Genomic DNA, 15,577 nt, shown 5'->3' on the forward strand with positions numbered 1-15,577 from the left:
TTTGTTGTTTTGTTTTGTTTTTTAGATTCCGCATATAAGTGAAATCAAATGGTATTTGTCTTTCTGTGACTTATTTCACTTAGCATAGTACCCTGTAGGTTCTAAGAATAGTTTTCTCCCTTAAATTATCTGCCAATCTTCATAATGTCTCTCTCTCTCTTTTACATCTTTTAGATCTCTCCTTTTCCCTCATGGTTGAAAAGTATCAGGGACGGGTATATGATACAACTGCAAATTCATAATTTCCATATTGATTCAGCTGGTCATTCTTAAGTAACCTCCTAATTCTAAGGGTCAGAAAGTTTCTCTTCCACTGAAAGTACGTACTCTTGAGAGCAGTAACATTCAGATAAGTAAGGTTTTATTTACGGCCTCTAACGTAAAACTAATCATGCTTCTATTTATAGTTTAGAAAATTGGACAGGTTGGGTGCTCTTACTAGGATGCAAAACTCAAAGTCTGTTGTCAAGTAGATTGACTTATTTTATTCGATTGCTAATATATTGACTTGAAAGCAGTTTTACTTATAACAAAAATATTTATCATTCACAGGATCAAGAAAATAAGTTTCAAATTGAGAGAAGTCATTTAAAACGCACCTATGAAAAAAAGGTAATATAATAATGGGAATCTGTGACATTTTGAATAGCAAATGAGGCAGTTAAGAATGAGGATTGATTTTTATAAAGACATGCCTTTAAAGAATAATTTATTTCTAAGTTTATTTAAGCTAACCACTAATCAAATTTTGTTTTTTTAATTTTATATTTATGAAAAGCTTGTTCAGTTCTATTATTAATTATATTAACATTAAACATAAGTATGTTATATTTAATGAGCAAAGCGTATACATGTTAACCTCTTATAATAACACTATGAAATTCTTTCTACCAGTTTAAAAATATGATACAATTGATGGAAGTTATTTTGTATTCCGTTGTATCATATGTGTAATAAGAACTCTAAATATTTAACCAAAGAATATAAAACAATGAAAGAGTTGTCTACTAAAAAATTGATTAATAATTGTTTCTTGTTACTTAGAATATTGAATATTTCTACTGACATAAGCTGCAATCTCTGTTATCAGTAATAACTGGGATTCATTGACACACTGTTAACACCACATTCTCTGGGTGCACTTTTTAGTCCATTGTTCATTCTTTGGGCAGATATCTGGCTTCCCGTCAATTAAGGAACACCTTCCTGGCCTCCTGCTCCTGGCCTTACCACTCCGAGCTCAGCCCTCTTCCAGAGAGATGGTATCTGCGTACCCGTGAGACAGAGAGGGCTGGTAGCAAGGGGAAAGGCATGCACGAACTAATTTTAAAAGAATGTATTCTTAGCCCAAATTTCTTTAAGTCCTGCTGAGGGCTGTTAGATACAATGATAGAGCTGGAAAGACAGTCTTTGTCCTTTTCTTGTTGTCTATCTTACCCACTCGGTGATCTAAGGTGTCTGCATCAGCCCTTCTGCCTGAGGACACACACAAGACACTGAATACTAGAGCTCAGTTCATCCTTACTCAGTAGCCTTCCAGCCATTCCTATTCTGTTTCATCTCAGGGAGAAGACCTACCTCCTTTCTGTGAGGTGTCATAACTACAGCTCTCCCCTTGCCATGCAGTATCCATGGGCCTAGCTTTTTCGTCATGTAACTAGTTAAAGTGTGTCGATTGTTTTCAATGTAAATAAGACATGTTTCAAATAATAGCAACCTTTAAAAGAAAAATAAGCATATTTGTTCGTATTGCATGTGTTCCAACATTATTTATATTGGACGAAAACATTGCTCAGCATGTCCCTTTTTGTTTCACAATTAATCCCATAATCCCTCCCCCCTTTTTAAATTGACATCTGTTCTTCTTTTTTGATTAAACCTGCTGTGATCTTAGTCCTCGAAGAGTTGATGTTTTGTACCCCCCTCAGGGAATATCCTTTGTGACTGCTCCGAGAGCAGACATAAATCTCCTGTAGCCCTGGACTGTGTAACTGGATAATGAAATGGGATGTGTGAGCTTTTGTTTGTTAGCGTTACAGGTGTACACATGCAGTAACTTTCGGTATAAAACTTAGTCCTGAATATCTATCTGGTCAGGAGGAGGAAATGCCATCCGAATGACATTATTTCCTCATGCCACTAGGCAAGCAGCATGAGAGGGCCTAACTTGCCTTTGAGGTAAGAGAAGCAGCATCAGATGCTGTCCTAATTTAAGCACACACATTATCTAATGGTCTTTATTGATCTCCAGTGGCTATTGCCTGCTCTTAAGATCTCTGAACATCAAACACATAATAGGTAGTAAGACTAAATGTCATTGTTTGATGAAGTGTCCTAATCTGTTAAATCAGGAAATGGTTAGGCTAAATGATTTTACTAGCAAGGAAACACCTGCCTCCTACAAATATAACCTGTTGCTTGTTTTCCAAACAGGCAGCAGAGACTCAAAGATGGTGGTGTTTACCTCAAGAAGTTCATGAGACAGATGTTAAGCATGTATATTCACAAAATGTGCTAGAATTGAAATATCCACTTATAATAATTCTGATGCAACTGTAAAAAATGAGATATAAAGTGTGATGGAGTTCAAAACCACTGAAAAGAATTATTCCAGTGTCTAGTATTCATATATACTTCTTTTAATTAGGTTAAAAACAATTTAAAATTTCTACAGCTTTACATATATCCAAACACTATTTGGATATAGTGTTTTCCAACTACTACTGGTGTGATTTTCTTTTTTTTAAAGATTTTTATTGGGGAGTTGGGGGATGGGAACAGTGCTGGGGAATTGGAGGAAGGGGAACAGACAAGTTGCTGTCGTCTTGTTCTTCACTCTAGTTGTGGAGGATGTTGCTTCACTGGCCCACGTTGGCACCATCATTGCGCTCTTCCTGGGCGAGGCAGATTGTCGCCGGCTTCTGGATGGCCGCTCACTGCAGCTGCTAGCCGCTCACGCTGGCTGCTGGCTACACGCGGTAGCCCATGGCAACCCACTGCCACAGGGGCTGCAGCCTCCACAGTCGCCGGCGACTCACGGCAGCCCAGCTCCAGGTTGAGCTGTTGTTCATCATCTTAGCTGTAGAGGGCAGTGTCACTGGCCCTCATATGTGGGATCCGAACCGGGGCCCTCTGGCGTACCAAGCCAGTTCTTAACCATCGTGCCACTCGGCCGGCCCTGGTGTGATTTTTCTTTAAGAGGACACATGCCTTGGGTGAAGTTTTAAAAACTGAATTTGTGCAGTGAAATAAATGATTTGTACAAGTCCTGCATCCGGGTCCCCCATTTGTTCACCCTGGGAAGTCAAGGTCAGAGCACTTAAGAGATGGAGTGGAGTTATCCAGCCAGTTGTGGGACATCAGCAACTTAGTGCTCTTTGCACCACTGTGATGTCTGCCACCGTTATTTCCTTATATATCGCAGAATCCCTTTCTTATTCATACAGGTACTCCTTTCTTGATTACTTAAATTCTTAGGATGAAAGGGAGTAAAATATGCATTTAGTAAATGTTCAGTGACTGTGCTTATGGCTACTTGAATCTTCAATTTAAAACTCACCTTTGACTCTCTGGTTTTTTCCCATTATTTTATTATTTAAATTATTAAAATTTATTGTTGGTATTAACAGTAAATAGTGGGGAAAGAAAATTAGTTCAAGCCTCATTCCCCACTGCTATTAGTACGTTAAAAAGGAAAGGTTGACAATAGCATTATTTCTTTTACCCACAACTATCTGAATTATAGGTAAAAACTAGAAATATAATCCAAAGGCCCTTAAGCATACACTACAAATATATTCAATTAAGAACAAACAAACAAACAAATAAACCCAGAACAGCATTTACTGACTGTGCTAGTGTGGTCAGGTGCTGTGCTGGGTGTTGGGGGCATAAACATAAATGAGAAACTTCCTCTAGCTTTAAGGGACCCCCCAGCTCCAAAGCCTGTGCATTGACACATGCAGGTGCCACTCAGAGGAAGCCTATCCCCCACTCAGCCCCATCACTGTGTTAGAAATGGTTCTGACAGTTCTAGAAGCATAAATTAGATCGAGGTGCTTGAGTTAGCACACTGACCAGGCATCGGGAAGTGGCAGCTGAAACCTTGACAGAGGTTAAGAGTGAATCATGAGTGGTACATAGCACTTAGCGAAACTCAACATTTTTAGCAATTCAGGGGCCATTTTCTGGAAGGAAAAACAGTCCATCTAAGGGAATTACTGTACGGTGGCATACTGTGATTTTGGATGGTCATAATGACATTAAGTTTTCAAGAAAATGTTTGTGAATAGAGTATTTACTGTAAGAAGGTACTGATGATATTAGTATTTTTTAACAGCTGTTGAGCATTTATTATGTTACCAATATTATTCTAAGAGCTTTACATGGAGTAAGTTATTAACTCAGCCCCAGTTTTTTTATATGCTCACTCTTATTCCCATTTTTTGGAGGAGGCAGCTGAGGCATTGAGTGAAAGAGTAGGGATACAAACCCCTGCAGTCTGACTCCAGCTTACACTCATAATCACCATGTAATTTTGGGTAGATTTTTCTCAAAAATGGCTAACTTTTTTGAAGTTTTTAGTTAAAGGGGGTAAATCTCAAATACGCTTTCATGCAGAGAGTTGTGAGTCCCAGAAAGAAAATTGAGCAGGAAATACAGGGGAAACCCCTGGTAGCACAGCACATTGGAGGCACAGTCCCAGTATGTAAAATACTGTTGACTCATCAGTAACTCTGATAGTGGCTTCTTGTTAGTTTTCCATGTACATACTGTATTGTTTCAGACGACCAGAGAAGTAGGCTGTGGGGTGTGGAGAAAAACGCCTCCTCAGTAGAAATCCCCAAACCCTCCTGGGGATTTCCTGGGAACTGAATTTTAGCAGCAGCTCTGAGGGGGAGACCACACTGGAAGACATGTAATAGAAGCAAGGTTATGCCCCCTGGATCTTTTGTCAAACACCAAATCCGAACAGATAATACACGCTTCAAGAGTGAGCAGGAGAAAAAAGGCACACTGGGGTCTGTGGAAAAATGATGAAGTGCAAAGGAATGAGAGCATTATAGAGAAGACCCCAAAAAGGGAGTTCCTTCTGAAAACGTATTATTCCAAAAGAAAACATCAAGAAGCTCATCAGTCGCATACCAGAAAATAGCACGTCTATGAAAGAGGAACAGATACCATAAGGAAAGAAAAGGATACAGTGAAACTGAAGGTAATTGTCATAGGAAGGCTTATAAGGAACCTAAAACGCGATAGCAGATTTAAAATCCATGTAGAAGCTGGCTAGGAGTCGAACAGATGTAAAGAATTAAATCAGATAAAGAATTCAATCCATGGGGTGACTGGTTAGCTCACTTGGTTAGAGTGTGGTGCTAACAACACCAAGGTTGCCAGTTCAATCCCCGCATGGGCCACTGTGAGCTGTACCCTCCCTAAAAGAGTCAACTATGCCATTGTAGCATGAAAGCAGTGTGTAACCAATGACTGTGGCTATTGCCCAATAAAATTTAAAAAAATAATAAAAAAATTAAATCATGATATAAAGGACAAACCGTTACCTTTTGGACTGCAAAAGAAAAGGGCAAAGAATAAAAAAAAGAAAATTTGAGGAGATATTTGGTTGTCGGAGAAGTCATGATGCATTTTTGCAACGAAAAACATAGACAAAATGCGTCATAACTTTTCTGACAACCCAATAGATATTAAGACAGAAAATAGAAAACCAGTGTGCAACAATTGATATTCCTGAAGCGGGGACTCAGAATAAATTAACGTAAAAATAATTAAAAGATAGGAGAAAACTTTTCTGAAGGTTTGTGTGTGCAAATTTTAGAAGATCCACCCTGTATCAGGTAAGAATCAATAAAAAGAGATTTAAAAACACATTTGAATTGCAATACAAAGAAAATGGTCTTATCCAGGCCAGGCTGAGGGGAAAGCAAAAGTCAGAGATGACTTTAGTCTTCATAGTTCAGCTCTGAATGTCATAAAACAATAGTCACAGATGGTCTGTTTTTAGGCCAAATGTTATGACTCAAGAATTATATACACACACTTTCCCTTGTGTGTGAAGGCAGCAGAATGACATTCTTGGATATGCAAAGCTTCAGGGATGTATCGCTCAGACAGTCTTTTTGAAAATAAAACTACTGGATGATATATACTTCAGTAAAACTAAGGATAAGCAAAAAATCAAATCAAAACAAAACAACAAAAATACCCAAGAATAATGAAGGAGAAGTGGTGAATGCCAAAATCAACTAAAATAGCGATGACTGTAGATGTTTATTGTGCACGTGATACAAAACGATGCACACATCAGAAAAAAATTCTTAGAGAAGGGATGTAAAGTTAAAACTATTAAAAGCAACTGCATGGATTAACATTCCCAGATTCTTTAAAAGAAAATCAAAATGGATAGAAGGGGAAGTAAACATGTGCTAAGCTATTATTTTAAAAGATAGAATACAGAAGTTAAAATTTCACTTGCTAAATATTAGAGAAACATAGGTTAAAAACAACTGTGAAATCTTTATAGCCTCACTGGTGAAATAAAAAACTGTGTGTCTCTCTCTGTCAGTCAGAATATGGAGGACTTTGGAACAACAAAAAAAGCCACATGAAAAACTAGGAAGCATAAAGAAAAACTGCAGAAATAAAAATACTTTAGATATAACAAATCAAATAATCTCCCCTATTAAAAAAGAAAATGTATAATTTGGGTCAAAAGCCAAATTGGTGTGATATTTACTAGAGACTTAAAATGAATTAACAGAGAAAGATGAAAGCAAAAGCCTAGGTAAATTGGTGTAAGTGACACCAATGGGAAGTCACAGTGGAGACACTGACTGCGCTGGTGCTAGTTTCTCCCCTTCACTTTCTTCATCACTGTCGTCCCCCCACCTTCCACTCAGATAGATTTGCTTTTCTTTGTGTCTTTATTTAAATTGGTGTTTGAGTTTTCCCTTTTATATTTTATTTTATTATTTTATTTCAAGAAAGGATTTTACTGATATAAAAACAGGTTCTATCAGGTCATCACCGAATTTAATTTTGAGACTAATTCTGTACATCAGAGAGGCCAGCTCAGTTGGGATGGTGCTTCAGTTGCTTCATAATGTATTTGCTCCAAATTAGCACACCCACTATGTGCCAAGCACTGTAATACACACCAGGGATCCAAGATAAGTAAGACTGTAATTTCAGTCTTGAACCTGGTAAAATTTGGACAATAAATTTTCCCCCATGTAAAGTAAACGTTGTGGCAAAAACTTGTAAGACAAATCAGTTGCTATTTCTATTCCTAATACGGCGGGTGTTGATGAGGCATATTTTACTGTTTAAATATGGGAGAGGGGCCCCTGTCTCCTAACTCTCCTGATAGCCCACCCTCCCCACCATCCTGCATATTCCTCTTTGTTACTCAGTTTTTCTCACCTTGGTGATTGCCATCGTATCAGCCAGAAACCTTTTGATAGACTCATGGGCAATTTCCTCTCTACCTTCGCTCCTTGCAGTTTACATACAGACATTTCATTTATCTATCTATCTATCTATCTATCTATCTATCTATCTATCTATCTATCTATCTATCTATCCAAGTTGTATTAATATTTTTATTTTATTAAAACACCAAGGGGAAAAATACAAAAGAATTATAAAAGGAAAAGGTCAAAGAATACAGGGTTTCTGAGTTAACTAGGTCTCCATCCAAACTCGTATAAAGAGCTAACTATACAGGTATTTTTGGCTTGTACCAATTCAATGTTTGAAAAGGTTTGTGATTACTTGTGAGTGTGTGTGTGTGTGTGTGTGTGTGTGTGTGTTGTTGGGTTTGTTCTTTTCATTTCTGTCCCATCCCCCATACCCAACAGTTGCACTTTCAGCCTCACCTGGGTTGCCAGCAGATGTGTAGCTGGTATCCCCACCCACTGGAGTGACTTGAGTTTTCTTACCTACCAGTTGGTGCTTCACCCTCAGTTGCCATGCGTGGGGAACCATGGCGCTGTTTTACTCCTCTTTCCCTCCAGCGGTACCAGTTTCCTTATCCTATCTTTAGACCCATATAATGTCCACATTGGGTATGCTAAAATGCATTTGCATATGAAGAGTTTTCTGTGAAGCAAAATTTTTATTTGTTATTATTATTCATGCTGCAATCCCACCTACTCAAAGGATGCCACATTTAGTTCCGGAAACAGATACTCACGGTGGGGGCAGGGGTTCCTTCCGAACTCAGAAAATGTTTATACTAATCATTCCCAACAGTGGAAGAGACGACTATGTCATCATAACCTGCATGTGTTCGCGGAATATAGACATGTTTTTATTGTATTTTCCCAAATCTCATGAGATGTCTGTTTTTTTACTAATACGTAATTTTTTAAAAAAATTCAAAGTGATTGGTCCCTTTTTGAGTTTTTTGCTTATCAGTTTATTTTACAGGGAAGCCACAGGCAAGTAGATTCAAATAGTTATTAACTTTGACCAGAGAATTGGTATTGGAAGTATAGTATTGAAATAACTATATGGTAAAATGATGGTGGTTAACTGAGTTTCTGTCTTGAAATATGTATATCTAATTTTATATTAAAATGACCTAAGATTGCTGTTTCACTGTTTATATTTCTCTTTTGAATAAACGTTACTTATCTTCTAGTAAGTATTACATGTCTTGTCATGGCAGGTTCATGACTTGCAGAGTGAACTTGATAAAGAAAAAGAAGATACTCAAAGGAAAATCCATAAATTTGAGGAAGCTTTGAAGTGAGTACAATTTGTAATACATTTAATTTAAAAAATACTGTTTTTTTAAATTGTGAGCCAAATTAAGTAGCTAGAATCTAAACATCATATTTTTATTATAGCCTTGCTGTGGTTTAGTTTGAGTCAGTTTTCCATCATGAGTCTCTATTTTCAACATTTTATGTTTTTTTCAGCATTTCATTACTAGCCAGTAAATTTTTTTAAAAAGGGAAAAATTAGTTCAGCTGTTTTTAAGTGATAGGAATGTAAGAAAATAGAACTTAGTAGTTTCAGATGCTTTCTTCTTCTTAAATGAAAACATTTTTAAAAATGGTAATATTTAGGTCTTAGAACATTAGGAGTTTCTCTGTAGATTTGTTTTTTTGAGAAATGTGGGTAGTGACATGTTCCAGTTATGTTTGAAAGTGGACTGCTATACAAGCATTGTTGAAGAAAGGTTTTGTCTCATGGTGTAATACTTAAACATGCACATGAAAGCATTAGATTTCATTTGTCTTCTTCATTTACTAAGTTGATTAGGCCCTACTTATTACTCAGTTTTATCTTGTAATTTTTAGGTAGAAAACATTGATTTAGTCAATAAATACTGAGTGCCCACCATGTGTCAGGCAATGTGTTGTCCTTTCCTAGAGGACATTAAAGTTTGGTTGGAAAGATATTCAAGAACTTTGGCAATTATCTACAGAGCAATAAGAACTTTAATGGGAGAACGGTCAACAGGGGACCTGACCCAAGAAAGTGATTAAGAAGGAAGCTTCCTTGAGCTCAGTGTATCTAGCTAACTCCCAGAGAATCAGCTAATTCTATTTTTCTTGCTTCCCAAACCTACAAACAGCAATAACTTACAGAAAGGTAAAAAAAGAATGCCCAGGATCAAACAAACTCAGTATCAAATCCTACCCGGCAAGATTTTATAATCATTCCCTGTCCCTCACTTCTTGTTAGTAAAATGTGTTGGCTGAATTGCTGAGTGGAACATCTTAAAATAATATTTGTCCTATGGCATCACAGTCTATCAAATTTTTATCTACACAAGGACTTACTGCTTATTCGTTCACATCACCACATGTGAATTAGATGGAATCAGAAGAGAGCTATAATATTTCTTAGACATTATGTCAAATAACTGTTTTATACTCCAACTTGAATAATGACAAAACTAGGGCATTCTTGTTTTCTTTATGTATGCGATGCTCTCCCTTTATTCCTTATTAATTTGTTTTTCCTTTTTAAAATGTTAATTAACAACTTTCTTAATCTATTCAATTTACCAAACTTTTGTTTCTCCTTGTTTCTACTTTGCCTCTGTTCTTTTGTAATTTCTTTATACTTTTTTCATTGGTTTGTTGATTTGCACTTTATATCTCTAAAGGAAGAGATAATCCCTTTAAATAACAGTGAATCAAGTATTTGTTGAGTACCTGCAAGGTGTATATATTATAGTATACTAAAAGAAATAGAAGGCTTAGAAGATATAGCTGAAGACATAATGCTGTTCTTAAAGATTTTATAATCCAGATTAGACATTTGAAATGCTGCAAATACTAGATATTAAGTTTTTGACAATAACTGCAACTGGAAATCAGAAAGTTTTTTTTAGTGAGATATCAGTTTATTCTTCTAATATTCACTGATTATGAAAGAACCCTGAAATTTCCATAGTTTTCTATATAAACATAAACATTTACTGAGCCAAATAACACTCTTTAAGGCTTTAAACGTTTTTACAAAAATACCAAGTTTTACTTGGAATTAGAAAAGCTATTTTAGATTTTAATAAAATTCCCCTGTAGGTCTGTTTCTCCCATTCCCTATGTAGATGATGTCTTCATTTTGACTAAATGTCTATATGATCCTGATAATATAGCACCTGGTAGAGAAGGAGCAACCTAGTCTGAAAGAAGAGTAAGTTATTGTGTGGTCTGAACTTCAAAGTGAACAGCACAAGCTGGCTATTTTCCCAAGGGAAAATATTCTTGGGTGTGTGTGTGCCAGGGGGAGTGAAGGTGGGGTGGTGGTTGTGGTGCTACTGCTTTTGAATCTAAGAATAGAGTTAGACCAAGTCAGTCCAAAGATAATCCCATTTTTCTAAAAGACAGCCATATATGCTATAGAAATTTGCCTTGATTTTTAGAAATTTTTTTTTCTTTAATACATATATACACAAAGGTGGAAAATCTCACTTTTAGAATGTGGTGGTATTCATTTATTTAATCATTCTTTTATTCACTCCATAAGAGCTTATTTTTACTCGGTGTGTTGAATCTATAGTAGAGGATATCAGAGAACAGAAATATCTGCATATGAATTCATATGAATACATGATAAATGTATTTGACTTAATCTGGTGTAGAGCTCAAGTTGATACTCCAGTACCTATTTTTATTGCAGGGGGACACTGATTTGAAGTCATTATTCATTTTAAATGCTAATTCCTTAAAGCTAATTTGTCTATTGTTACTGTTTTTCAGAACTAAGACTAGTTTAATATTATGATGCTACTGTTTACAGTTTTTATTCTACACATATCCTAAATACTTTTGCTTCCTATTTCATTTTTGTAGATAATTTTAATAACCTCCAGTAACTGAAAGTTATCTGAAACTATAACTGTAAATGGTATGAATTGTATGTGTTCATTTTTCATTTGTCAAAGATAAGTAATTAAAGTATATGGAAAACTTAGTAGACTAAATGAATGGACAATGACCATACAAGTATATAACAAAATTATTTGCTGTAACTCTTTGAAGCACTGACACTGATAAAGTATATATATATTCTGAGTAGTTAAAAATCTATACAATAGATGTAAATAGTGTAGATTTCGTTTATTCCTTTTATTCCTTTTATTTTTTAATGAAATATTCCAAAGTCATCTTTTTAATTGATACCTTTTTCAAACTCTTCATTTGCAGTAAAATACAAAACTACTTTGAAACAGATTTATTCTGATCCACTTTAACTTTTTGCATTGTCAAACTGTAAACATAAATATTTCTACACTGACACTAATATACATATAAGCTTTCTGGTTTTTCAGTTAGTTTTGAAAAAATGTAGTGGAACTATCACTAGAACATACAATATTGATGTTTACATGATTCATAAAGCCCTACAGGAAGCAAGCCCTTCTTGAACTAAAACATTGTTTTGGTTGTAGTTGCTATCTATACAGATGTATGTATACATGACTGCGTGTGAATGTATACACCACAAATAAAACTTTTACTGAGTTTAAAAAAATCACAGAGAAATACAACAAATTCAAGTCTGAGTCATAACCTCTCAGGCCAGAGGCCTCTTGACATTGCTAAAATAAAATAATCATACATTTTTGTTAAAAGGAGGTATCTCATGAAAACTGGATATTCCATTAATCTCCTTTTTAGTCATTATCATGAATTTTCTCACGATTACTTTATAACCCTGAAACATATGTTTAGCTGACTTTTTGCAAATTTATATATAGTGTATCTATATAAGTACTTTATATAAATATTTAAATAATTTTTACAACTAGGTAATAGAATACCATCGTTTAAAATCTGAAAGATGAAAAAAAGAGCATATAGGGAAAAGCCTCGTTTTCATCAGAGTCCTCTAGTTACACATTTTCCCTCTTTGGAAGGAGCAGGGTTGCTAGTTCCTTGTCTGTCCTTTCATATGCAAGCATAAATATTCTTTCCCCATCATCGTTTCCTTATATTCTACATATATCCTGATCTTTTCTTTTTCTGTTGTTTTTGCTGATCAACATACCTTGGAGACTGTTTCATATAAGGACATAAAGAGCTTCCTCATTCTATTTTATATATTTGATATAATTTATTGAACCAATTCTCTGTTGATGAACACAGGATAAAAATTCTTCCATTTGTCTTCTAGTACATATATGGTTTGATTTTAACATTTAAATCTGTGGTCCATTTGGACTATATCCAGTGTGGGATGTGAGGTATGGATCCTGTTGTGTTTTCTGTCAAATGGTTACCCAGTTACCTGAGCATCGTTTCTTTAATAATCTCGCCTTTGCCTCATTGCAGTTCTGCCACAGTACCTTTGTCATTGCACTAGTTTCTAGGCTTCCTATTCTGCTCCGGAGATCTGAGTATGCTCGCAACCAGCCCCAGTCTCTTTTAATTACTGAAGTTTAAAACAACCATGTTTAATGTCTAGTAGGACTTCTCATCCTGTCGCACTCTTCTGTTTCAGAATCTTCCCCCCTTTTTTTATTTGCTCGCTTATATTTTTTCCATTTGACATTTATAGCTAGCTTGTCTAGTTAAAAAAGTTAGTCTTTTTGTTAATGTTGCTGAACATGTAGAGCTCAACAGAGGAAGAATTGACATGGTTTAATGTTGAATCTTTTTGTGGAAGAGCATGATATGCCTTTCCATTTGTTCAGGTCTCCTTTCGTGTCATTCTACAGCTGCATCCTTTTCTGAAACAGACATTGTTCACAAGAAATTTATGTTACTTAAAATCACGAGTTGATTCATTTGTGCTAAGCCGGTGTGCTGATATTTACTAGGGTTTGTGATGTGAAAATTCAATATGTAGAGATTTGTACATTCTGTGCTTAAAAGTTTCATACAGAATTTGAGATATGGAGTTTAAACCTTCTGTACTTTTGGACATACCATGTACTTTTATACGAAGAATGTAATATTCTTGAGGACATCACTTGTTTTGTTTATACTTCCATAGCCATTCAATGCCTTATATGTGATTTTAATCAAATTAATTTGTTAATTCATCCCAACATATGTTTTGTTCTGGAACTTTGTTGTTACTGGGTATAAAGTGTGCAACAAAGCACGCAAGGTCTCTGCTACAGTCTCTGTACACAGCTACACATGTTTTGTTACATAATACACTACCCTGTTCCCTGAAAATAAGACCTAGCTAGAAAATAAGCCATAGCATGATTTTAGGTGCCAAAATATGGCACCTTGGCATACTGAATAGTTTAAGCTGAAGGAGTTTGTGGAAAAGGCACCCTTCTCCCTGAAACAGATCATAAAACCCTCATGTGAGGGGTGCGTGACCTCCATATCCTGGAGGAGTCATGCTATGGCTTATTCTCTGGCTAGGTCTTATTTTTGGGGAAACACGGTATCTATAGAATATTGGTATAATACACTATATAATATACTATAATCTATTAGAATAGTGGTATAGGATACTATCTATTAGTGCCCACAATACAGAGGGCACTATTCACATTGACTACCATGTGATGTTCTCTGAAGTTAGGTGTGTCTTTCCTGCTTCAGTTGATAACATATTTTCTTGATTTTATTCTATTTTCCTAGAATTCAGTAGTTACTTTGCCTTCTATTGAACTATTATTGAGATTGCTGCATTGTTTATAAAAGTAGAACTTTGTGATGAAGGGAAGAAATGAAGTGTTTTAGTCATTATTTTAAGAGTTAAGGTTAGTAGTTTATAGGAAGTCCAGAATCCGTCTGCCTATAACCTATGTCCATAACATCTTTTTAAAACTCAGTTGCCTGAGTACCTTCTAATCCTTTTACTGCTCAATCCACTTTCCCTTTGCTGGTTACCATCATCTCAAGCATTCAAACTGTATCATGTTCCTCCTTTGTGTAATTTTTGCTCTCTTCACATATGCCGAATAAAAATAAGTGTGTATGTCTTCCCCCCTTACCCCACCCTCCCGAGACCAACCTATTATAACATTTCTAAAGCTACCCAACTTTTCCTTTTGAATAAAAAAAAAATCTTAGGAATTGAAATACAAAGTCTTATTTTCATCATGGAATTTCTAGCCAGAGTGCTTTAGAATCCTACTGACTTTTTAAATGCTGATTCCAGACAGCACTATGAGTTTGAAATGCTTTCAGGACTGTATCATTTAAATAATTGATCAATATAAGAAAAGTAAATAACAGTAAATCCTATTAGAGTTTATTTCAGCAAGTAAATAGTTCCTGTATCTATAACATATAGATATAGTAAACTTAACACAAGAAATGACAAGTAAAATGCCTGTCTTTATTTCTAACAGGGACTGAAATGGCTTACAGCACAAACAAATATTAACATATAATTGAAATTAAAATGTAACAAACATCTAGAGGAAGGTAGATATTATTATACTAGAAATAAAATTATTTCTGTGTTTAAATTAATTTTCAGGTAGTTTGGGGAGCATCTTAGTTTCGTGTAGGTTAACAGCATGGATTCTGGACCTACTCTAGACCTAGCTGTCTTGGGTCCAAATTCCAGCTCAGATTACTGGCTGTGTGACCTTGGAGGTGGTGCCCACCTTCTGTGTGATTCAATCTTTACATCTGTGAAATGAGGATGATAATAAGATACTTGTATGTAGTTTGAATCTCTTCTAATAAGAAGATTGCATGTTACTTTTGTAGCTTAAAACAATAAAGACAAAAGAAACCAATAAAGATCTTAGAAGGAAGAATTATAAAACACTGATAATGGTTAACCCCAGTTGGTGAGCAGATGGATTAGAAATTTTATTCCTACATTTTACGTATTCTAAAATAAATGTGTCCAGCAAGTCCTCAGAGTTGAGATACTGTTTGTTCCAAGTCACTTAGCCAGCACGGGCTGGAGCAGGCTGTAAAACCAGTGTCTGGAAATATCTGAAGTCTAATTATTTTGGATTTTTTTTTTTAAGATTTTTATTGGGGAATTGGGGGAGGGGAACAACACTGGGGAATCGGGGGAAGGGGAACAGACAAGTTGCTGTCGTTTTGTTCTTCAATCTAGTTGTGGAGGACGTTGCTTCACTGGCCCAAGCTGGCACCATCATTGC

The 15,577-nt window shown here is 35.6% G+C and overlaps 1 protein-coding gene across 2 annotated transcripts in view; it reads left to right on the forward strand.

The window, feature by feature from the left end:
- CEP112 (centrosomal protein 112) overlaps nucleotides 1-15,577 on the forward strand; it is a 355,787-nt gene that overhangs the window by 90,211 nt on the left and 249,999 nt on the right. For both annotated transcript variants that reach the window (XM_019637812.1, XM_019637813.1), the window contains exons 16-17: nucleotides 553-612; nucleotides 8,690-8,769. In XM_019637812.1, coding sequence (XP_019493357.1) covers nucleotides 553-612; nucleotides 8,690-8,769 — 140 coding nt within the window. The remainder of the gene's footprint in view (nucleotides 1-552; nucleotides 613-8,689; nucleotides 8,770-15,577) is intronic.

Source organism: Hipposideros armiger, unplaced genomic scaffold (genome assembly GCF_001890085.2).
Source record: "Hipposideros armiger isolate ML-2016 unplaced genomic scaffold, ASM189008v1 scaffold_34, whole genome shotgun sequence".
NCBI lineage: Eukaryota > Metazoa > Chordata > Mammalia > Chiroptera > Hipposideridae > Hipposideros > Hipposideros armiger.